General features: G+C 40.6%; 1 protein-coding gene across 1 annotated transcript in view; it reads left to right on the plus strand.

The window, feature by feature from the left end:
- The window catches only part of RELN (reelin), a 277,854-nt gene that overhangs the window by 201,964 nt on the left and 51,358 nt on the right, over positions 1-24,532 (plus strand). The window contains exons 25-37 of the mRNA XM_026059038.1: positions 978-1,183; positions 2,968-3,139; positions 3,510-3,710; positions 5,805-6,040; positions 8,307-8,464; positions 9,388-9,595; positions 14,568-14,644; positions 16,220-16,378; positions 18,244-18,432; positions 18,665-18,938; positions 20,402-20,542; positions 20,638-20,815; positions 22,292-22,376. Coding sequence (XP_025914823.1) covers positions 978-1,183; positions 2,968-3,139; positions 3,510-3,710; positions 5,805-6,040; positions 8,307-8,464; positions 9,388-9,595; positions 14,568-14,644; positions 16,220-16,378; positions 18,244-18,432; positions 18,665-18,938; positions 20,402-20,542; positions 20,638-20,815; positions 22,292-22,376 — 2,284 coding nt within the window. The remainder of the gene's footprint in view (positions 1-977; positions 1,184-2,967; positions 3,140-3,509; positions 3,711-5,804; positions 6,041-8,306; positions 8,465-9,387; positions 9,596-14,567; positions 14,645-16,219; positions 16,379-18,243; positions 18,433-18,664; positions 18,939-20,401; positions 20,543-20,637; positions 20,816-22,291; positions 22,377-24,532) is intronic.

Here is a 24,532-nt window from a genome sequence, read left to right on the forward strand (position 1 = left end):
GGAAAAAGACTGTGCTGTTCAGATAACATTGGGTTAACAACTTGGGAGATGAATGCCAAATAATTGTAGAGAGGCTCAAATAGCAATGGCACCTTGAATGCCATGAATGGAAAAAGAAAAAGCTTGTGAGCTGGAGGTGAAGTTTCCCATCTGTGCCAGCAGACTGTTTCTTGGGCCAAGGGGCCAACACTAGGAAAAGGCGTAAGTGAAAAGGAGAGAAGAGTGTGCGTGTGTGACTGTGTGTATTTTTGGATGCTATATGAGCCTAAAACTTGACAAAAGGAGCTCAAGATAATTTGAGGTTAAAATATGTGAAGATACTACAATATGTGAGGATCTGAGTGTAATTGAGGTATGTTTGATTGCCAGGTAATTGCAAAACAAAATGTAAATAAAGCTCAAGCTCTTCTCTTCGGAGACACTAAGCACACACCCCTTTCCTGAAAAGCAATGCATGAGCAGAGCTATGAATTCAGAGCACCTGGCCACACCATGCAGTGTAAGATTTGACTGGGGAAATGAGATCTCAGATAAGTCTTGTTACTGCTTTATGCTTTATCATATGAAAGCTGAACACCCACAACATTCGATACTAGTTGGTTTGGGATATAAAGTGTCTGTTCCTGCTTTTCTGGAGGTACTTGGCACCTTGAAGGAATGAGGAGGGAAAGGAAAGAGGTGAAATTATTTTCTTAACTTACCAATATGTGTAAATGTGTGTTGAAATGTGTCTGTAGTGATAAAAATGCTTGCAGGATAAGAGCTTGTAAGTACACACCTGTGAGACTAAAACATAAAGAATAACCAAGAAGAATCATTGTCCTAAAGATGAAAAATGTCACATTAGCATAAATTTCAATGCCCTTCCTGTTGTGCAGTTTTCCGTACAATATTCATCTGTGCTTGAAAATACATCTTTTTATAGTAAAGATGTCATATTTAATACCATTTTCCCCTCTCTCATCCTTGACCTGTAGGCTGGAAAAAGACAGCTGGTAAGCTGGGATTTGGACACTACCTGGGTGGATTTTGTCCAGTTTTACATCCAGATCGGAGGGGACAGTTCTTCATGCAATACACCGGACAGCAGAGAAGAAGGCGTGCTGCTGCAGTACAGCAATAACGGCGGTATCAACTGGCAGCTGCTAGCAGAAATGTACTTCTCAGATTTCAGCAAGCCCAGGTACAGTTTTGGTCTAAATTCAAGCCATACTGCAGGAGCTCTTTAACAAACTATTTCTCAGTTCATGAAAACATGAAAAATCATTTCAAGTGATAGTGCTTAAAAGCCATCATTACATGGAAACTCTTCCAGGCTGCCACCTTAAACTCCTGTCACTAGAAATTAAAAAAACATAATAAAAGAGGGCCTTATAAAACCTGAAATAAAATAGAAAGTTTCCAATTACCTCCAATGTGAAACATGACTAAAATGCTAATATATGCAAAACATTAGCAGGCAAATACAGAACTTATCCAGAAGAGCTGCAGAAATCTATTATTTCCTCTAACTCTGGTTTCAGATCAAATGAACATGTATTAGTGTCACATACAATAAAAAGTACTTTAAAGAAAATTAAGGAGAAAAAAATCAATTTCAGCATTTAGAAGTTGCTTTAGAAGAAGCTTGTCAGTGCAAACTTAAATTGCTTCTGTTTGTGTAGGCATTAGCATGTTTTCTATTACAGTAGTTTGTGCCTCGCAATATTTCAATAATTTTGTCCCCACATGTCCTCATTTTGCATTGCAATGAGCAATGTTTTCAGAAGGACTTCTGTAATTTAGCAAACTATCCTTTTCTGAAAGTGATCTAGGCACTTGAAATTTTAAAACCCGTTGACCTTTGTTTATCCTCTTCTAAATTGTAATAGGTGACTTTGTCAAAACTACAGAAAACATCCAACAGAGAAGGGTGTCCCCAGCTACACACTAAAATCTTCATCACTGCACCATCCCGTACCTTATTTTTAGCCAAAACATTTTCACCTTTGAGTAACCGTTATTGATGACACTTACTGAATATGCAGCTGTGCATATTTAGTTTTGGTATTGCTGCTCCAAATGTGGTCTGGATCTTCTTTATTTTTCAATTTCTGAAACACATAAATCTAGTAATCCTCTGGAAAATAAGGTTCCCTATAGCCCTGAAAGATTCCTTCAGCTCTGCCTGCTGAAACAGCAAATGAAGCAGATCTATGATAAAAAGTAATATGTGGTATAAAAGAAAGAATACATGAAAGGATATATTTATATATATATATATATATATATGCATAAATTTAAGGTGTCTGAAATAGGACTGCACAAATAACCTTAATTTTTGCATTTTTAACTTAAGTATGATTTATATTGAAACTACAAACTGTATTTAACATTATTTTTGTAAAGTATTTCCTAAGTTGAAAATAAAACAAAATCTATCCTAAAAGACCAAAAGTTCTCTTGTGAAGATCCATGTGGGTGGCTGAAATATTTTTACCCACAGCAGAAAACCCTGCTACATAAACTATGGCAGTTACTCATAGTAATAGAAGGATGCTTTTGTCTCCAAATTGGCCAACCAGCAGAGGAGGATGAGAAATGAATTTTGCCAGCATATTTCATTATTTTTTGCTGGCACCAAAAGTATATTAAGACTTGCTGAACAGGGATCAGCTGAACAGCTTAATTCAAAGCTAAAGAATTCAAATCAGCTCCTTATTGTGCTGGGCAATTTACCAATACATAGTAAAAAATAGCCGTTTTCTTAAAGATCTTACAGTCTCAATGGGCGAGAAAGACAAAGAGAAATGAAGCTTCTTGATATGCAGTTTATAAATAGGTTTCCAGAGATGTAGAGGATTTCTAAGGACTTCTGCATGCAAGACAGATATTAGCTTTCCTGGCTCTTTTCTCTGTTGAGTGGTATTTCTCCCATTTCTCTACAAACTCTGCTTTCTGAAGTTCTGCTGGATTTTTGTTCTTCAGGTTTGTCTATCTGGAGCTGCCAGCTGCAGCCAAGACTCCTTGCACGAGGTTTCGCTGGTGGCAGCCTGTGTTTTCGGGAGAAGGGTATGATCAGTGGGCCATCGATGACATCATCATTTTGTCAGAGAAGCAGAAGCACATCATTCCCGTTGTTAATCCAACTTTACCACAGGTAATAAGCAAGCGAAGTCAGTGGGCGCTAGCACAAAACTGAACTCATCCTCTACTGAATCTTCTTTGAATATATAGTTGGATATATAGGGTATATTTAACAAAACATCTGCAATGTTTGCCGCTGTATCTCTCTGCATGGTACTGGCCCCTGTCTTAACACCATCAGACTCCTAATCGTTTTGCTAGATGCTGTAATTATGCATCTCCCCAGAAATCAAGACAGAAATTTTGGAAGTTACAGCTTTTGGAAAATTACAATAAATGCAAATTGCAAAATTTGAAAATGGGACATTTTGGAATTTATTCTGAAGTCCCACTGCAAGGTGATAGTATTTGTTTTGTTGCTTGTTGCTTTTCATTTCTAACAGAACTTTTATGAGAAGCCGGCATTCGATTACCCTATGAACCAGCTGAGTGTATGGCTAATGTTGGCCAATGAAGGGATGACCAAAAACGAAAGTTTCTGTTCTGCCACTCCCTCAGCCATGCTCTTTGGTAAATCAGATGGAGACCGGTTTGCAGTGACTCGAGATTTAACTCTGAAACCCGGATACGTCCTGCAGTTTAAGGTATTCCTTAAATATAAACCCCTCCAGATCAGTGAAACTTCCCTTATTCAACTTATTCAATACCTGCGAGATGTCTTTGGGGTCACAGTTCAGAACAAGGCAATGAATTATAACAGTGTGGAAAAAAACAGGAAGAGCACAAGTACAAACTCAAACACTATAAAATATGAGACTGCTTTCTAAAAAGGTTAGCCAAAACCTTGGCAAAAGACAGCCTTTTCTTTTTCTCTCTCTAGAGGAATTTTAAAGGCTTGTTGTTCCTTAACGAGTTTCAGAAGTGGTTTGAAGTGACTGTCATTATGTTCTAGCCAATATCGGGAAATGCTGCTACACTGTCGAGGGAAAAAGGATTTATCCCATCTGAGGCTCCATGACTGCAAAAGCTTCAATGTGGTTTGCATACATTTTTTGTATTTTAAACTATTTAAGGACTTACAAGCTGTTCTATACTCCAATGTGAGATTTTTCAAACAATTTACTTTTATTGTGTGAATGAATATGGGCTCCAATTAGCATTCTCTTCTTTAAAGGGCTTACAAAAATCGCAGTGGTCTGACAATGCATCAGAATATGGGCTCCAAAGAAAATGCATTTGCTTTGACAAGCAGTTGTTTCTGAACCCTAATCAAAATTTTATTGAGTTTATAATGAAATCCCATTGGTGAATTCTAGAGGTTGGTTGCAATGCAATTTTAATGAGGTAGCCACAAATACATGGTCCTTACATAATTGGTGGATACAGACACTGAATAATTTACAAGTAGAATTATTAAAGAGATCAGATGTTTACAGGCAGCTTTTCAACTATAATTCCCACAGTTCTATAAATGGAAAAGTTAGTTAGAAATAATGGGATTTGTAAAATAATCTCATTTCCTCTATAGTTAGGCTTATAAAGCACTATACAAACTGAGGACTGCAGTACAGTTCCTGAGTCAGTATTCTTTGTAGTTTTATATTTTTAAATGTCCAAAAGCCAAAAATACTTCAATATGTAGATACCATTTAGCCTGAAAAAGATGCTATATACCTCTTGACCAATTTCTCTGCTTTGGTGACTTAATCTTCATTCTGTACATTGTGTTCAACAGCAATGCAAAAATTATGTTTAGTCTATAAAAGAAATACTTAAAAATATTTCATACACCTTCTAGCTGTGAAGCCTTTGGCAATGTAACGTAAACATACACAAACATAAACAATATGTATCAGATGAAACAGTGAGATCTCTTTCTTCAGAATATCTATTATTTTGGCCCTTAATTTAAGAAGTGTTTATATTCATCTCTTTTTAGGAAAGCTTTCAAAATGGCCTGCATCTAAATGTGCTCATCCTATTTACATGCTTTAATTTTAAACATATGGTTAAATGCTTTCCTGAGTTTGTAAAATTTCCATTTTAAACAGCTGCCTGGAATAATTTTGCATTGATGAACCCAAATGCAGTAATTTGTCAAAATTATTTCGTTTTACATGAATGATTTTGTTTTGTATTTTGCATTCCACAGTTCATGCAGAGTTTCAAGAAAATAATGCAAGCTAATATTTTCCTGATAGTTTGAAAACTGAAGCTGGAAACTTCAAATCAGCAGCTGATTTCTGTCTTGGTTACATAGTCATTTTAATATTCATTTTTTTACTTTGTAAAAAAAGTTTGGCTCTGTTTTGAGCGCCAGCTCGCAGACGTTATTCGGATGAAGTCAGCGAGTGCAGTGAGGGACGGCATCCCCCTGCGAGGGGTAGCTGGCGTCAGGCCGGCGCTCTGGAGCGCTGGGGAGGGACTGCGGGCGGCTGGGGCCACCGAGGACGTGGCTCTTCCCACCCCTCCTGGGCCCGCAGGTGCCTGGGCACAGGCTGCTGCTTGGCACCAGGACCTTTGGAAAAGGAGGTAAGGTCTTGTTTTCGGTGAAGCTAGTAACCTTAATGAAGGGGTAGCAGGCCTTTTTACTGAGAAATGTCTTATATGTGTCTTAGGCTCCAGGTCACAGCTTGCCAGCAGGGTTCAGGACAAGGGGAAAAGGTGTTTTGCAGCCAGCAACCCCAAAGAGCAGCGCGGGTTTCCTCAGCTCACGCCTCTGCTCTGCTTCCTTGCAGCTGAACATCGGCTGCACGAGCCAGCCCAGCGCCTCGGCTCCGGTGCTGCTGCAGTACTCGCACGACGCCGGGCTCTTCTGGGCGCTGGTCAGGGAGGGATGCTACCCCGCGTCCCCGGGAACCAGAGGCTGCGAAGGCAGCTCCCGCGAGCTGAGCGAGCCCACCGTGTACTACACCGGCGACTTTGAGGACTGGACGAGAATTACTATCGTCATCCCACGATCACTTGCAGCCAGGTACTGGGGATTTTAAGCCAGTGATGGCAGTGGTACCCGTGAATTAGCTGCCTGTTCTTTGAGGCTACATTAGGAAGACGTTGTAAGCTGTGAATAAAACCAGTGTTAAAAATCCACAGATTCTAGAAAAAATGTATTGTGCTCTCCAAAGCAGGGAAATACTTTCCATTTTAAAGGTGTCAGAACTGTCTATAAATTAAATTACAAAGCAGCAAGGAACCGTAATAAAAAAAATAAAAAACTGTAACATTTTAATTTGACATAAATCTCTTCATCATGATGCTGCCTTTCTTTACGCTTATCAGTTAGGTCGGAGACACCAGCAAGAAAGTGATAAGTCACTTGAATCAAATAAGCCATTTCAACAGGATTAATTTTACAAACAGTTGCCGCCGGGGAGAGAAACCCTCGCAGGGTATTTGAGCTGCTGGGTGCTGTGCCCTGTCCTTGGGTGATGCCAGGCCCTGTAAAGCCTCCACGGTGAAGCGTGCGCACGCCGTCCGTAGCGCCGCAGAGCGGTCACGCTGCGCTGGCACCCGGGGCGGCTGGAGTCCAAAGGGGGACAGCTGACATGACAGATGTGCTCATCACCTCTGCACGTAGAGGCGAGCAGCTGTGCTGCCCCGCATCCCTGCGGCGCCCCAGCACCGTCGCTCCTCCCCCACGTAAGGGGCCGCGAGGCTGATACGAATGGGAAGGCATCAGGCGGGGGAAGACGCAAATGAGCCTGGAAATCGGGAGCCTTTTCCAAATTTTGCTTGGATGTGGACAACGTTTCTCGCGTCCCTCTCTGGCTTCCTTCCCATCATTAGCAAAAGCCCCCGGGCCTGCACCCGGTGGAAATGCCCACACTGCCGTGGCGGCGGGCAGCCCCGAGCCCCCGGCCAGGCCCCGCTGCTCTGCGTCCCTCTGCGCCGCGGCCGCTCCCGCGCCACCCCGCTTCCACCCGCATCCCGCCGCGGGCGCTCGGCCTCCCAGGCGTCCCGCCTGTGGCGTACCGGGGAGCCAGCGCCTTCGCTGCAAGGAGCCGAAATCACGGCATGCGCTCTAACGAGTTTGTCTTTTCTTCCGTAATTAGCCAATAAAAGCAGGTGCCAAATTGCACAGAGCTGACACCAGCTGATTTGATTTACCCAAAACAAGCAGTGCAGAAGCAATGGCAGCAATCTGTTTGGCATTATGCTCAGTAATGTGATCAGGAGTAAGAAGCTCATGCTAATACATTAAAAACATAAGCTTTGCAAGTACGATGAGGCTCCCAGCGTGTTGAACACTGAACCGGGTACGGGTCACTTTGGAAATCATGGTTCATGGGTTGCCCTGAGAGTATCCTGTTTTATCAGTTGGTACAATGCGCTAGCAGGATGGTCAACTACCTACCAAATCCTTGCGGACAGTAGAAAAAAGCAATGGTTCTATTACTCAACAGGCAGGATAGGAAGGAGGATTTTGGTTAATCCTTTGGATTAGTAATGAGATTTTAAATCAGTTCGTCCCCTGGAGGTCCTCTAAAATGATTTATCTAAAAGTTGAAGACTTAAAATTAAAAATCAAAATACTTTTTCTTGAACAAATTTCCTATGCAGTGAGTCAGCTGGTGTGACTTAGTATGCGCTCACTGAAGTCCCTGAAGCAGTTTCAGCTGTAGAAGTTAAGGATAAGATCACTGTTTTTCAGGAATTTCATGTTGTCATTCGAGACTAAAACATTTGTACTTCTCTTCACATGTCCTGTAGGACATTTCATCTGTCTTTATTTGTAGATCATGGATAATTTTTCCTATATCCAAATTACTTCAAGGTTTTTTACTCAAAATTATATGATCCTGTAGTAAACTGCATCGCTGCCATTGCTGTGTTCTTTTTATAAGTACCGTAACAAATGGAGTTCTGAGATTTTAAAATGCAATTCAAGCAGTTCAGCTTGACCTGAGCAGTGAAAGGTATCTTCAGAGTCATGTCCAATCATTCACTCTTGCTGATAAAACCATGTAATCTGTTCTTTGCACCACATTGGTGGATATGGGCCAGAGAAATAGAGGAAGCCAAAATACACTAAAAGCATTCCGGAAAAAATATCTGTAAGTGAAGTTGCATAAACTTTAGGATATGAGAAATATTTTCCAGGCATACATTTGCATCTTATTTGCAAAGGGCTAATTTAGGAGAAGTTCCTTTTAATCTTAAACAAAGAGCACATGAAGTCTGCAGTAGGTACTGAGGCAGTGAATGGTCATACTGTGCCTTTCGCTGTCGTTCCTCTGCAGTAAGACTCGATTCCGGTGGATCCAGGAGAGCAGTTCCCACAAGAACGTGCCTCCTTTTGGCTTAGACGGCGTTTACATCTCTGAGCCTTGCCCCAGTTACTGCAATGGTCACGGGGACTGTGTCTCAGGAGTCTGTTTTTGTGACTTGGGCTATACAGGTAAGACAACCTTGTTTAGTTGTGATTACAGTAGACTTTGGCTGAGCTGTTTCGGTAAATCAGGCATCTTGTTTTTCTTCTCCAATATACCAGAAAAATATATGATGACATAAATTTTGTGGGCTGCCAGCTTGATTTTTTTCCTTTTGTTAAGTAAAAGAGTTAAGTTAAAAAAAAAAAAAGTTAAATAAAAGAGTTCACTACAGGCAAAGCCGAGCAGTCTAAGACACGAGACACCAATGATGTTTCTGACAACTGCGACCTTTGAACATCACCATCTGTACAAATGGGAAGGGACCAGCAATAAAAGAGAAAACAAAATAAAATATTATAAACTGAAAAGCCTGCTTAAAAACTTTTGGACAATCTTCAAAAGAATTCCTGCTGTTTTTCGGTCCCCTGGCCTTCAGATGGCATGGGACCAGGAAGGAACATATGTTCTGACAGGCCTTCTGCAGCAAATTCTGCTCACTTGTGGTTTTATGCTGAAACAAAAAAAAACCCAAAACCCAATGCAAAACCAGTGATTGACACAACCAGTTGCATATTCCGCTCTTTTGAACCCTCTATACCAACAAAGCAATAAGCTAACATCTTTCGTTCAATTTCTTTAAAAAGAAATAAAAGGATAATATTTGTCTGTTTACATAAAATGTCTTATCAATATAAAACACAGCTGGTATTCACCTATTAAATTAAGCCATCTTAGAGTTTAGAGGAAGGAGGCTTTTTCTGCCTGCAAAGATTTATAAAGAGGATTTTGAAAGGTGCAATCCTGTCATCACGGCATTTTCTCAGAAAAGCCTGGTACTATCTCTTATGTGGGTGCAATAGAACTGTTTGCCAATTTACTGTATCTGAGCTCTGCTCTGTTCAGCGCAGTTTCAACAAAGCATCTCCTATATATTTTTTTTTCCTTGAAGCATCACATGGAACCTGTGTGTCTAGTGTACCTAATCACAGTGAGATGTTCGACAGGTTTGAGAGGAAGCTAAGCCCTCTCTGGTACAAGATAACAGGAGGTCAGGTTGGAACAGGCTGTGGAGTGCTCAGTGATGGAAAATCTCTGTACTTCAATGGACCGGGCAAAAGGGAAGCAAGGACTGTTCCGCTGGACACCACAAATATCAGGTCAGTTGTGAATGCTGCTTCTCAGAACTGTTTGTGTGTTAACATTGTCTCCTCTCTGCTATTACAAGTGTAGATGAGAGAAGGTGTGAAATGTTTTTCTGTTGATTGCAACTGGTAAGATATATTTTAAAAACAGAGAAATTACTTTTTCATTAATTTTGGCCCAATACTTGCCTTTCTTGCATGGGAAAATTTAGGTTAGAAACAAAATGGAATTCGTACAGAATTGCAATACAGAAAATAGAACCATTTTCTGGGAAGATGGCTTAGCATTGTAGTCCTGATGGACAGGCAGAAGATATGGTCTTGGAACTCCACAAACACTAAGACTCTGTCCTTAGCGGGACAGAACTCCCTGTCCACACACTGCCTTGAATTCCAGACATCCAGATAGCATAGCAAATGAGGCGTGGTTTACTTGCCGGATGTTGTGAGTTAGTGCGCTTGTAAGAAGTGTTAAAAAATGGAATATGAATTGTTTCCTTGTAGTCAAGAGGCTAACAAGGTTTCACCTCTATCCCTGCTACTGCAGAATTCTGCTCCACTGGTACTATTGATCCCTTTTCTCTCAAACTGTCTAATCGATTGATGTAATTAGGATAAACCAAGAGCTATTATTTAGAACCATTATTTAGCCTGGAGTTTGCTGCTGCTTTGTCCAGTCTCAGGAAGGATCATGTGCCTGAAACCCACTCTACAGGTTTATCAGCTGGTTTACTATAAAGATATTTCTCCTGACAAATACTGCTTCAAGAGTACGTAACACAGTGATCTGCTGCATTATTTAATCTGTGGGATCATTCAGCAGGCAGTGGCCACAAATTAGCGCTACCCCTCTGCAACTCAGAGAGTGCTCCCTGGGGCAGGACAGGTGCTGTGGGCTTCAGGAGACCCTTCGCTGCTCCCCAGCACAGTGCAGCACAGCTCCAGCTGCCTTTCCTCTGCGTCCCACGTGTCTGACAAATCCTCCTCTGACAAATAATTTGAATTATTTATACAATAATTACTTAATAATCTAATTAATTCATTGTTTGACAAATACTCTTTTGGCAAGTACATGTTTACACTGGAACTCTGGGAAGATCTGTGCACTTTTTTTCCTGTTCTACAGTCTTTTTAAATCTCATGTTATTAATCCTTTGAAATATAATATCAGAAGTGATCACATCTTCAAGAAGCCTATGTTCAAATGATATTTGTGAGTTATTCCTTCTTTCCTGAAGAAGTCTTTTTTTAAACAAAAGGATTTTCTTTAGCTTCCACATTATTATATATTTATTACATATAGGAAAGCTTTCCATTTTTACAAAGTTTGAACCATTTAAGAAGCCAAGAGTAGTTTTAAATTTTCGCATACTGAGCAATGATTTTTCTTGACTTTTCTAGTCTATCACTACTTCTATTTTGCATGAGAACATGGTGTCTCAAAACTCCCTCAATAATTTAAATGGCCAGAGTGAACACTTCTGGTAAGACCAAGATCCCTCTTCTGAACATGTGCTCAACACGTGGGCAGCTCTCCTGCTGAGACTGACCAGTTTGTCAAAATAAACTAAAGATTTCTTTATAAGCATCACAGTGAGCAGGTTAACTTTCTTGAACAATTAAAATTTGCAGCCACATCCCTGGGTTGGTTACTAAACAGAACAAATGCACCAGTCATCTCAAACACATAAGCAGGACTAACGTTAACGTTTCGGTTTCTTCAGCCACCAGTGTGCAGTGGTATCACCAGCGCTCAAGGGTGGGATCCACGTCAGGCAGCTTGTCCGAAGGTAGACTCCTTAGACAAAAGTAATTTCCCCAGGCTTCCTCTATACTCAAATGAGAGAAATAACTACTTCAAAAGGGCAATTCAACTCGTCCTAAAATAGGGTCTAGCAAAGGCCAGGTGCTTCATGCCTGAAAGACTAGTTATAAAGGGAATCTGGGTTGGCCAGGTACAACTTAGACATCCAGCTTTTAGGGGCCTTGTTTAGAACAGATGAATCCCACTGTAATGTTTGAGACTATCTGTAATGTCGGTTGGATCTTTTTTTCTAGAGGCAAGAGCAGACTAAATTTGTGAGAGTGTGAGGGGTTAGCTAAAAGAGCTAGCCTAAAAAAAATCATACCTCAGCCTAAAAAATTCTTCTGTTCTTGGAGCTAAAGTTAATGTCTCCTTGAAAGAGGAGATTAGAGGGAAACACTTTTTCCCTTTTTCATATTATTTTGTGCATTTAATAATGCCTTTCATAGAATTAGGTTATCTTATTAGGGGTCACCTTAGCCCTTGCACAGCTATCTTTTATTTGTGTGGGGGTTTTTTGGTTGGGATTTTTTTGGTGACTGAGTAAACAGGAGGAAAATACTCTTTTAAAAGCATACCATTAGACACATGGATTGAGGGCTGTGAATAGGAAGCCTGAAAGTCCTGCAGTAGCTTTTTAAGCTTCTTATTTCAGGTTAATAATATCTTCCCAGACCTTCTAAGATCTTGTTTCATTAAATCATGCATAGAATAGCGAAAAATTGAAAAATATTGTAAGATGTTAAAGTTTGATTTTCATTCTAAATTCCTGCAGACCTACCTGTGCACATTCTGTATCATCTTGCTGCACTTACAGCTTTTCATATGTAAAGTAAATTCTTGTCTTTTCTTGTAAGAAGCACAAAGACCCTTTTCCTTCTCATCCTTCTTTTCCCAGAGGGAGCAGGTCACACTAAAGCCCTGTGCTCCCGGTTCACCCTACTCCTAAGAGATCGAGATTTATCAGCTCGAGGGGTTTGGTGCTGATCAGGAATGCAGCCTAACAGGGCACCACTAAACCAAAGTTTAATGCTAAAAGCATTTAAAACTAAAGCTTGCTTCCTGAAGCCAATGACTATAAACATGCACTCTATGTTTAGCATATACATTAAGTGCTGTCATGAATCTTAACTTTGTTTTCCCTATGGTCTCCTTATTCCTCTGTTTGAAGGATTACACTTTTTGTCCAGGTATGAGGAGGTTGTCCAGTAGTGCTAACAGAGCTGTAAAGAGTGTCAAGATTCATTTCACCCCAGCCATTTTCTGCCCTGCACTTTGGATTCTCTCCATCCCTTCCCTTTTGCATGGCCCCATGTGCCAAAGGCACAATTTGCCTGCGGTATTTTCATCCTCCTGACTGACAGTATGATACCTGGATGCATTTTGGTTACTGATTAGCTGCTGCCTCCCATTCTGATGACTTTTCCCTTAGGACACCCTTCACTATCTGTTTAGTGAGTGCACTCGCACACAGCGCCTACCTGGCAGCTGTGGTAGCTAGACAGAAACTGTGGAATATATATGTATTTTTTCCCAGTGATGACATCTGGCTTGTTAGCTGATTTGGCTCCCATCTGTGTTGCAGACTCTGTGCTAGTAACTCTACAACCATCTCAGAGAGCTGGTCTGGGTCAAACTCTTACAGATCAGATGGTTGATTCACCCTTCTGAAGAAAGGGGTATTTTTGTCTTTTGTTTTTGTTTTTTTACTGATCTTTATATTTGGTAATCATAAAAAGACTTTCATCATAGAACTGTAAGTCTCTCTGAGACTGCTGTCTGGTGTTTTATTGCCTGAATAGTGTCTCAGGCAACAGGGCTGCATAAAACAGTAGGACCTGCCTGGCTAAACAGCATAATATTGTGACCCTCGCTGTTCCTGAGCTATGGGATTATATTATGAATCAAACTGATATTCTGGCTTGTCCTAGTTCCTCTGGACATGCAAAATATCTCACATGTGAAATACCGATTTTGACAACAGGAGATGAATGTGGTTGCTTTTAGAAACAGAAGAGGATCATGACTGAGCTTATGAGAGGATCATAAGGGGTGATGGCATTCCCAGTCATCTCAATGCTGCCTACATGAGTTACGATCAGATACAACTCAGATGAATATTGGAGACATATAAGGAAATTTGATGAGTGAGCACCAGGGCATCAATTAAAATTAATAGTTGCATTACCAAAATAATGCAAATTGAAGAGAAGACGTAAACCAGTTTTACACCGTAGAGTCACAATTAAAAATACCAGCTCAGCAAGGGTACAGGGCATGACTACAGATTGTTTGAGGAAAGAAGAATGACAAGATTTTAGGGAGCACAAGAATGGGGCAGAGATTACTTCAAGTCTAGATAAATAAGGAGGTTCCAGGCTTATCTGAAATTCTGTCAATAAAACCAATTACACTGTCTTCAAAAGAATATTGCAGCTTTAGAGGGGTGTCAGAAAATGGCTGTGGGAAAAATCAAGGACATCTTTGAAAAAATTTTGTATAGAGAGAAAGATGAAAAGGTTCACATAGTTTTCTGTAGAAAGGAGAGGAGAAGGTAGGGAAGTGATAAAAAGTACAGGGAAGGCTGCAAGGAAGGCAGATCAGGAACTTTCTTCTCCCTGTCTCATGACAAGAGAACAAGAGAACATTCAATGAAATTAAAATGTAGAGATTCAAAATCAAAGGGACTACTTCACAAAATGTCCAGTGCAAGTTTGGAACTCATTTTCACTGGAAGTTGTTTATGCCAAGAATTTAAGGATCAAAAAGAGACTGGAGATTTAGTGAGGATATAATAATTATAATAAAAACTTTAATATGGCATTTTAAGGCCTAAACCAATTTCCAGTTATAAGAGGTCAAGGTAAGATCTGATGTAAGGAGCAGATTTGCCTGCTTTGGAGTTCTTGCACCTCATGTGAAACAGGGCACTGTTAAACTGTGCTGCCTGGACCAACAACACGTGTGTGGCACAGAATCAATAAGCCATACTGACACTTATAGCTTGAGTCCTCCACTGTTTGCTGTGACAATACTTGATTTCAGTGGAAACATTACCTAACCACTAAGCCTAGAATAATGACCGGACTGAAAAACCCACATTAGGTAAGAGGAGGAGGGTTGTTCTGATGGATCGTGTCCTAGCCAAAGTTAATTTCTCTTCTACTCTGATTTTTTTCACAGGCTAGTTCAGTTTTATGTACAAATTGGAAGCAAGACTATTGGGAACTCCTGCAACAAACCAAAAGCCAGGAATGAAGGTAAAGCCTTTTTTCATTACAGTCAGGATTTTGCATTTTGGGTCTCTTACAGTGTATTTACCTTTTAGCAGCTTTACAAAATCAAAAGGATTGTTTTTTTTTTTTATATATAGATCAGTTAGCTCTTCATTTTTCACAAGTGGTGCAGAAGTTAACTGGTAAAACTACTTACTTTCACGCCAAATTTGTATTTATGTTTATTTCCATCAAACCTACTGCTACTCTATCCATAAGAGTAACTTGCTGCAGCTGTGATAGTTTAAGAAAGACAGGATTTGTAAAAAGAGGTGTAATAGCTTTTATTAGACTAACTGGTAAAGTTGGAAAACAGGTAAATTGACAAGTACACAGGACTTTCTTCAGGTCTGAAACACAAGGAATAGGTTTCAAGTTCAGGATAAAGCTGGCTTCTGCTTCCAACCTGAAGAAGAGCTTGTATGCCTGAAAACTTGTTCATCTTTTCAACGGCATAATAAAAGACTGTCTTTCAACCCCTTCTCATGTATTATTTGCCTCAAGCACAAAATTATAAAGCTGCAGCTGTAAATATATTTAGCCTAAAAAAAAAATCTCCCAGCTATGCCCCCTCTTATTTTATCCACATGTTTATAATTTGAGGGGAGGGGGGCTAGGATGGTGGGAATAGAGGCTTGGATCTGGGAATGCTAGGCAGAATTTGGGAAGTAGATTCTCCGCTTGGGTAAAGTGGTTTGGTTGTATGAAGACAAACCAGTGATATCTGGTAGATGACAAAAACCTCATTTTCCTCTCAGTATAAATCATTTAGCATCAGTGGACTCCTTCCTAACTTATGGCATTTATATTGATACAGATTCAGAACAGTAGTCTTTCAACTGAGATTGCACTGAGGATTTGATTCTCCTCTCATTTACACCAGAATAAGTCACAAGCACATCAACTCTCTTTGACAATGCTTCAGTCTAAAACAGTTTTGAGAAAAGAAACGTACAGAAGGAGTGCTGTTTCTTTCGTTGTCCGCCTGGGCTCATAAGTGACTTCACAATTCTGGTTTGGGCTAGTATTTGCCATACTGCGTGTAAGATGCAAGGACTATCTTAAATTATCTAAATATTAAGATAATTTTTAAGGATGCTGTGAGCTTGTATAGGAAACACAAGCTTTGTGAACTAACCGTATTGGCAGCTCAGCTATCAGAATTACAACTTAGTGTCCGACACAAACCACAAGGATTCCTGATATGAAGTAAATGTTGGCTATATGAAGAAAGTCACATTATTCCTATGGTTTCTGTGGCACAATCATTAGTTTCACTCAGGTTGTAACCCCCACCCTAAGAAAAGATTTGATCCTTTGAGTTTGGTGAGGATAAGCAGCACAACTTGTGGCAGCCGGTAAAGCCGTATTATCCTTCCGATAGGTCTCTTTGTCCCCAGAATGCTCCTGGACCAGGAGCTGCAGGATGGGCAGGGGAGACTCGCTCGCACCAGGTGGCGTGCGCTGGCCTGGGGCTGGCAGCTCCCGCGCACGGGCTGAAGAGTTGCCCCCGTTTTTCTGCACAGTCTGAGTAACTGCCTTTCTTACTGTTGCCTACAGGGCTTGTCGTTCAGTACACAACTGATAACGGGATCACCTGGCATTTGCTGCGGGAGCTGGATTTCATGTCCTACCTGGAACCCCAGATTGTTTCGATAGACTTACCTCGGGAGGCCAAAACCCCCGCAACCGCCTTCAGGTGGTGGCAACCCCAGCATGGTAAGCAAAGCAGTCCTGAAAATTCATTAAGCAGTTTTACGCAACACTTCTCCCTATGGACATGTTCTGCAGAAACCTTAGCTTACCCAAGTAGACACTGGTGAACAGTCTGGATTCTGTAAGTGCTCTGTGTTTAGGCTTATCTGAGTCACCGTGCAGGCATGATTATCTGTGATTGCACCAAATGGCATATTGGGCTTCAGACTAAACAAATTATTTCAGAGCTAGGTTTAAACCAAAGACCCTGAGAGATAACAGAGAGGTGAGAGTGGGAAAGATTACAGAGAAAATCTGAATAAGATTACTGGATTTACCTGAGTATGCAGTGACCTTGAATGCAAAATGGCCTACACATTTTATTTCATTTTTTGTCTATTCTGGAAGGGGAGGCATAATTTGGCCTTGAGTCTGCCTACCCAATGGTTCCCATCTCCCTGTATTATTATCTCTACACTCCAAAGCAGGACCGCTGTCCACTGCCTGCTCTGGGGTCACACAGCCCCGCTCCCTCTGCTGCTCTGCCAAAGCCCATTCAGCCAGGGCTCATTTCCCGCATCCTTAGCTGAAAGTAAAACCCTGGTGCTGACTAATTTCCACAACTGCTGTGAGAGCTCCCACCTTGCATGGGGGCAAGCTGCCACTATTAAAACTATCCTGATTAAGCATCTCACCTTTGTGCAAGCTCCTGGATCCCTGCTCTTCAGCAGGAAATATAAGGTGATGTTCAAACGTGTAGCAAAGTACATTTTACAGCAATTCCCTGGGGAGAAAAACACACAGCTTACAGTCAGGTAATTATGGTATGTAGCTTCTTAGATATCATTTATCATTTTGATGGCGGTTTTTTATTTGTACATTTACTTAAAATTTATGTGCTGGAGTTAATTGTCCTCACTAGGCAAGAGAGTAGACAAGACAAGAGGGATGTGATTTATTTAAGAAGCCACTTCATTTGGTAAAAATGCTGAACAGTAACTGGTGCACTGCAGACCATCATTCTGCCATGACTGCTTGCACTGGTCAGTGGTGCAATGTCAGTCCTGATGCTCCCTACCTGTGTCCTACCAGTGGCCACTTGCCCTGGGGGGTGCCTGGGTGACATCCATCCTTGCTGAGAGCAGTCACTCTGAGACAACCTGATGGCAGTCCTGAAGTTCCCAGAAAAGAAGACAGAGTTTATGACTGGAGGCTGAAATACCGCTCTCTATCCCAGTGCCAATAGGTGACAACCATTCCTCAGGACATAGCTGTGAGCTCACATTTCATTGTAATGTGTATTCTTCTTCTCTTGTGAGGGAATGACAGTGGATGTACAGTAAGATGACATTTTGAGGGTGCTAGTAGAAAGATGAATTGAGATGATGGGGATTGTAGGCTGGAGAGCAAGAAGAGAGTGGTTTCCAAGAAGGAGAAGGTGAACAATACTTCTATGAATATCATCTAAATCAAGAGCCTTCATCATTTTCCTTCATGTAATATCCTCTTGCATAAAAAAAAAAAAAGAGAAGAAAACTTCAGGAGCTAGACAGAGGCCTTTCTGATCTAGCTGTGTGGCATCATAGGAAAGTTGAGACCCACAGAATGAAAACCCCCAATCTAAGGGCTTAGGGAGAGTCTCATTCAAAATTAGGGAGAGTGCATGATGACGAAGGCATTCAAGCTTGAGAAATTAAGAAGAAAATATCTGTGTTTCTCTGAAATAGAAACATACTCTAGAGTCAAGGTTAATCCTTGAGCAATGTGTTAGTCATGTCTAACAAAACAATTTTAACTGACTGAACACTGTGCATGAGCTGGATGTGGGATGTAGGCATAATAAATGCCTAACAGGGACTCCACTAACCTGCCTGTTCTTCTTTTTATAGGGAAGCATTCAGCCCAGTGGGCTCTGGATGATGTCCTTGTAGGAATGAATGACAGTTCTCAGACTGGCTTCCAGGATAAATTTGATGGAACTGTGGATTTACAAGCAAGCTGGTACAGAATACAAGGAGGTCAAGTAGACATCGACTGCCTGTCTATGGATACTGCTCTGATGTTCAGTGAAAGCATTGGTATGTGTCACCAAACACTGCTACATCCATATGTGCCCGTTTTATAAACTGTGGATGGGTTAAGTTTTTACAAAATGGAAGGTGTACAAATATTCAAGTACATAATAATCTGCAGGGAAGAGAAGGTTGAAAAAGAAGCTGAAAATGCAGATTACAAACAGAAATGTGAATGATAGTACTGAAAGTATATGCATAAGGTATATATACATTCTTTTGTTCTTTCTTTTGTTAGGAAAACCTCGTTATGCCGAGACTTGGGATTTCCATGTATCAGCCTCCACTTTCTTGCAGTTTGAGCTGAGCATGGGTTGCAGCAAGCCGTTCAGTAATTCCCATAGCATCCATCTGCAGTATTCTTTAAATAACGGAAGAGACTGGCACTTGGTAACAGAGGAGTGTGTCCCGCCAACCATCGGCTGTCAGCACTACACTGAGAGCTCAGCCTACACTTCAGAAAGGTTCCAAAACTGGAAGAGAATTACAGTCTACCTTCCACTCGCAACTAAGTGAGCAGTGTTCTTCTGGCCATCTAGCATGACATAGATTTTGCTGATCTAATTTGAGCAAACATCCGCTGGCTTGGGAATTTTCTGCATGTGTGTTAAATTATGAAATGTGTGTTGTCACGCCACCAGACTGTTAAATTTCACTTCAAAATATTTCATCAGATATAATGCTGGAATTTAAGGAAGTAACACATTTCTATCACAGCAAGAAATGTAATGCCACACCAAGCTTTTCTAAGATTCTAAGATTCTTTTACTAAGATCAACCCAATAAGAAGCAGGGATTAATGCACCAACCCATCCTTTCATATGAAAGTATTTTCTGTCTTTGCACATAAGGTGTAATGCTATTTATCATCAAAGATTTAGGCACTTTAATCATAACATTCAGCAAGTCAAAACACACTTTACTGGATGTGGCACCTCCAGTCTTCTGACTGGGAGGAGAATTAGGTCTACTTCCTAATGACATTACACTGTTCTAAATGGATGCAACAGATATGCTGACATCCACCTTTCTGAATAAAACCATGCTCAAGTTCAGAAATACTAGATGACAATGATAATTCTTAACATTACTCAGAATAGTTCTGTAATTCTTCAAAGCATCCTACACATTATCTCTATAAATTTCACCACCCAGAAAATATGGTGGTACAGAAAGTCACAGAGTAGATGAACCAGGACTAGGATTAACGTCTTTGTTTCTAATCCCATAGTTCACTCCACAAGATCATGCATCTTCTTCCAAAGAATCTTCTTCACAAGCATAATGATATCCTGGTCCTGTTGAAGTCAGTGGGTAATTCTGTGTGCGTTGGTCCAGGGTCAGCTTCACAGCGCATTTCCTGCCTGAACAAATCCAGGATGATCTAACCAATAGCACCTTGATAGACATTTTTCCAAAATGCTTTCCCCATCTGAACATACCAAGGCAGTCAGCAATTACAGCAGTGTGCATGCACATGCATGTTTGTACATACATATTCATAAATATATTGTTATACATATATATATAAACATACATTAATATTGTTTCTTCTTTACATGACACAGAATACAAATGAACTTCCATTGCTTCTTACTTTACTGAAGTAACTATATTGTTTAACCCTGCTAGCAATATGTAGAGCTATTGAATGCTAATGTAGCTAATTGTTTTTGCTCAACCACTTTGTTGACCTGCAAGTGTCGCAGTAATGGTGACATTCTCAGTTTTCATTCAAGGCATCTCCTTTAGAGTCTGCTGGAACTTTGCCTGAAAACTAATTTGAGGAGTCAACCCAGTTTCAACTGGAATATGGTTTTCATGTGATTCTAGCACCTTTTCATACCTGATTCATGCTTAAGAATCATACTTATTAATACATTCTTGTTCTCCTGAAGTCTGTGGGACTCTATTATTAAGCACTGTGTTGAGCAGACATTTTGAAGCTTGAAACACGTTCATTCTGCTTTTCTAGCTCTCCCAGAACACGGTTCAGATGGATTCAATACAACTATGCTCCTGGTGTTGATTCTTGGGCTATTGATAATGTTGTCCTGGCTACAGGATGCCCCTGGATGTGCTCAGGCCACGGCAGCTGTGATGCAGGTCGCTGTGTGTAAGTAGCAACCTGCTTTACATTCTTAATAGAAAGGATGTTGTGTTTTATTCAGGGCAGACGGATAATACCTTTTCCTCCCAATTTGTTGCTAGGTGTGACAGAGGCTTTGGTGGTCCGTACTGTGTCCCTGTCGTTCCTCTGCCTTCTGTCCTGAAGGATGATTTCAATGGTAACTTGCATCCAGACCTTTGGCCTGAGGTCTACGGCGCCGAGAGGGGAAATCTGAATGGCGACACCATCAAGTCTGGAACAGCTCTCATTTTTAAAGGGGTCAGAGATTACTCACATTGAAAAAAAGAATGAGAACCAGTAGGGTTAAAAATAGAAAGTATATTTTTTGTTGTTTCCTCCAAATGTTTATTTCAAAGGCTTTAGGCTAAAATTTGACATCTTGTGCTTTCCTGCCCCAAATATGCACCAACTTTGTCACAGTTGGTTTTTTTATGAACAAATGTTTTTTATCTTGTTTTTGGCTATTAATTTCATTTGTGGTGTCAAGTTTAATAAATTCCTCCTTAACCACCAAAAGAAAAGAATGAAACTCTCTGCTTGAGATTTTTGAGGCCAAGTGACTGATTTGGAAATATGGTACACATTACAATCAATGGCATTTGTGTCTTGAAATCCCCTGATTGGCTTTTGAATATTTTGAATGATACAAATTAGTCAGCACTGTAGTCTATTTAATTAATGTTTATGTAGTTAGAATGTGTTTTACTTAATTTTATCTTTTTAAAGTTTTCTAGCTCTTTACATAATTTTTTTTTAAATTAAAGGTTTAAGAAGGCCAGAAAAGACCATATTTTGAAAACCTTTCACTTCTTCTACAAAACAGACAAATATCTGTCCCCAAGAAAGACTTTTATTCCTGCAAGCGCACAAATTTTAAGTTCACGTATGAATGTTTTTCTTTTGACACTGAATTCATTGCCTCTGAAACAAAGTGTAATTATAACTTTGGGTATAGAAATTATTTGTTTTTAAATATTTCTTTGTCAAACGTCAGCTCCAGAGCTGCTCCAGCCTCTTTAGATAATCTAAATCACAGTTAAGGATGTGAATTGCCTTCAGCGTGGATTGGTTGTTCCTGCAGGTTGCTCCCCTGGGGAAAGGGGTCGGAGAAAGAGGGAAGCTCTGTGAGGTGGAGTTTGCCAGCTCTCTGCAGAATGGGGACCAGGTCTGGCCCCAGGATCCACCAAACATTGAGTTCATCCATTTAGGTGGACAGGACCTTGAGAGTGACTATGAAGTTTCGTGCCTGCTCCCTTTCTATACTGCTCTAAGTCAAGAGGTTGCCCAAGGAGAGGATATTTGTACAAAATATACACAGAAAAGGGCCCCTAGAGAGGAGCCTTCTTGCCTCAAAATGAGGGCACTTGGCTACAATATGGTTTGCAGAAAAAATGGGTGTACTGGCTTGGACTCAATGTCCTCCTAAGTCAGCTACTGTGTTTGCAGATCTCATCCCGGCATGAACTAAATGAGAGTACAACTGTCTGAACCTGATCACGCAGCTGTGCCTGTGGCGGTATCTCACCCCCATATCTAGCACTTTCTGTTACTACATCTCACTTTGCAAAGAGTTTCACTATCCCCATTTTCTGCCTGGGAAAAATGTGGGACAGAGAGCTGACTTCTTTTGCTGCCACTGCCAGTCGCTGACAGACAACATCCAGAAAATAGTAGGCTGCAGAAGGTCTCCAGTAAGGGAAACTGTGATTTACGCTGTATATTCTGTGTTTTCAGGAAGGACTGAGAATGCTTGTTTCAAGAGATCTAGACTGCACTAATACCGTGTACATCCAGTTTTCATTTAAGTTTATAGCCAAAGGTAAGATCACTGTTGATGTCGTATCACTTCTCTAGCTTTACCTAGTAGCGTCACAGAGAAGAGTATGGATTTACATTTTCAACTTCAGTGCACATGATTGCCAGTTTAGTGTACATGCCTTGCTACCAGGCTAGGCCATCCACCATACATACAGCTTCTAAGAAAAAAGTGAACTGTGGTGGTTTCTAAAACAACAAAACTAGCCCTGTCTTTGAGCAGAAAAGAAACAAGATAGCTCAAGATTTTTGGAGATTTTGCAGTATGTCAGGAACACATGCATTTATCATTTTTTACCTTGGTGCCATTGGTAAATTGCTTAAGGGACTGGTAAGGAAATTGCAAGTGTCAGCCCACTGGATTAAATATTGTTACCATTTGACTTCCTAGCAGGTACTGTACACATGAGTAAAAAATCTGCAATTCTAATTAATTGTGTATGAGGAATAGTTGACATTTACAAGCCAAGTTTACAAATTGGTGTAACCAGCCTGAGGCAGTTTCTCTAGTATGAATATACTCGAGCCACCGATTCACTCCTACCCTGTTCCAAGTGCCTGCCTTCTCTGGGCTTGTAAAATACTTTCATCCCTGCCAAGAGTTAGACAGTGGGGAACCACTAACCTGGTCAAATGCTCCAGTCACTTCCATGCAGTTTCAGAACTTTTTCCTTGAGTTTCTTGTAAAACTGGAGCTTCGCGGCTGAGTGCTCAACATGCAAAACCCCTGTCCATCTGATGGAAATTGAAAGATGTTCTTAGCTTCTGCAGGACTGGGGCCTAACTTACTTGCTCCTTTGCCAAAGGACAAGGTGAAAATAGTTTTGAACCATCTCTTTCTTCCTAAATAAAAATCTTAGACAAATCTTTGTTTGTGCAGCCAAAAATGTAGTTCTTTGTGAATTCAGTTTGATTCCATTTAATAGACATTTAATCACATACATTTGGCTGTTTATTACTATTGTTTAAAATTTTTATGGAAAAGAGAGAAAACATTAATAACCAAAAATATAACATGCCCTAAAACAATAACATGTGCAATAGTCCATGTTTAAAAGTAAAATCTTTTGTGATGGATTCTTTTGTAAAATTATTCTTTGAAAATATTTTTGAACATGATCATTGCCAAAATTTTAAAACCTGTTAACAGTAAAAATATTGCTCCAAAAAGCAGGAATAGGCAAAGGCTCAAGGCTGGATTTTGATACTTGACTCACAGGAAGTAAAGCAGTGAAAATGGGGGTGAAATCTTTTCTGATTAAATCTGCATAGCTTGTTAGTCCTTGGCCTGAATCCAGGACTTTGACCCAACAAGCTCACTAACGTTGAGTGCAAATTAATATCGTTTGGCACACTTCTCAGTTGTAAGCGCTAAAAGCAGTGTGTTGATTACTGTTAATTGCCACAGACAAACTGAAATCAGCTCCCATCTCTTCTCCGCTCTGTTCCCTGTGCCGTGGTTTAACTTCGCACTGGAGCGGCTTGGAGCAGTAGCGTGCTCGCTCTGCACCCTGCCTTAAGCAAATCCTTTTAATCTGAGAGCAGAACGGAGGAGAAGCACTTGCCCAGTGTTGTTCGGTGAGGCAGTGGTTAAGAAGCTGACCCTCGGCGTTTGTAAGGTGCCAGCTGCTGCCCTCATACTGAGCTTTGCGCCATCGCTGTGGCTGCGCTGCGAGGGGACAGGGAGCGTACATTTGTCCAAGAGATCCCAGCAGAGACGCCGTCGCTCAGGCACTGAGCAAAGTATGTTGTCGACATGTATGTTGTCGACTGAGCCTGTGCAGAGTACACGCAGTGCCAGGCTCTCATCAGCATATCCGTTAGTAGCTAGGACTGTAAACAGTCTTTATTGACTTTTTAATGCCGTTAATAAAAGAAGGAGGAACCGGTAGTCAGAAAGTGTAAATTTTACTCTCTGCTCTGCCACCAATTTTTAGCACAGAGCATTGTTATTCTTTTTTGTTAAAACTTAATAATAAAGATCTTCTGAGCTTTCCACTATATATGATTTCTGGGCATGAATATGTTCACATTGGTGTTTGTAGTCAGAACCATGGACTATAAATTTGTGAGGATAAGGACTGTGTCTTTATCTGTGAATGCTACAGATGATGATGATAATATCTGGTACCTGGGAACAACGAGCAAATAAATATTGAG

Source organism: Apteryx rowi, unplaced genomic scaffold (genome assembly GCF_003343035.1).
Source record: "Apteryx rowi isolate R43461 unplaced genomic scaffold, aptRow1 scaffold_151, whole genome shotgun sequence".
In the NCBI taxonomy this organism is placed as follows: Eukaryota; Metazoa; Chordata; class Aves; order Apterygiformes; family Apterygidae; genus Apteryx; species Apteryx rowi.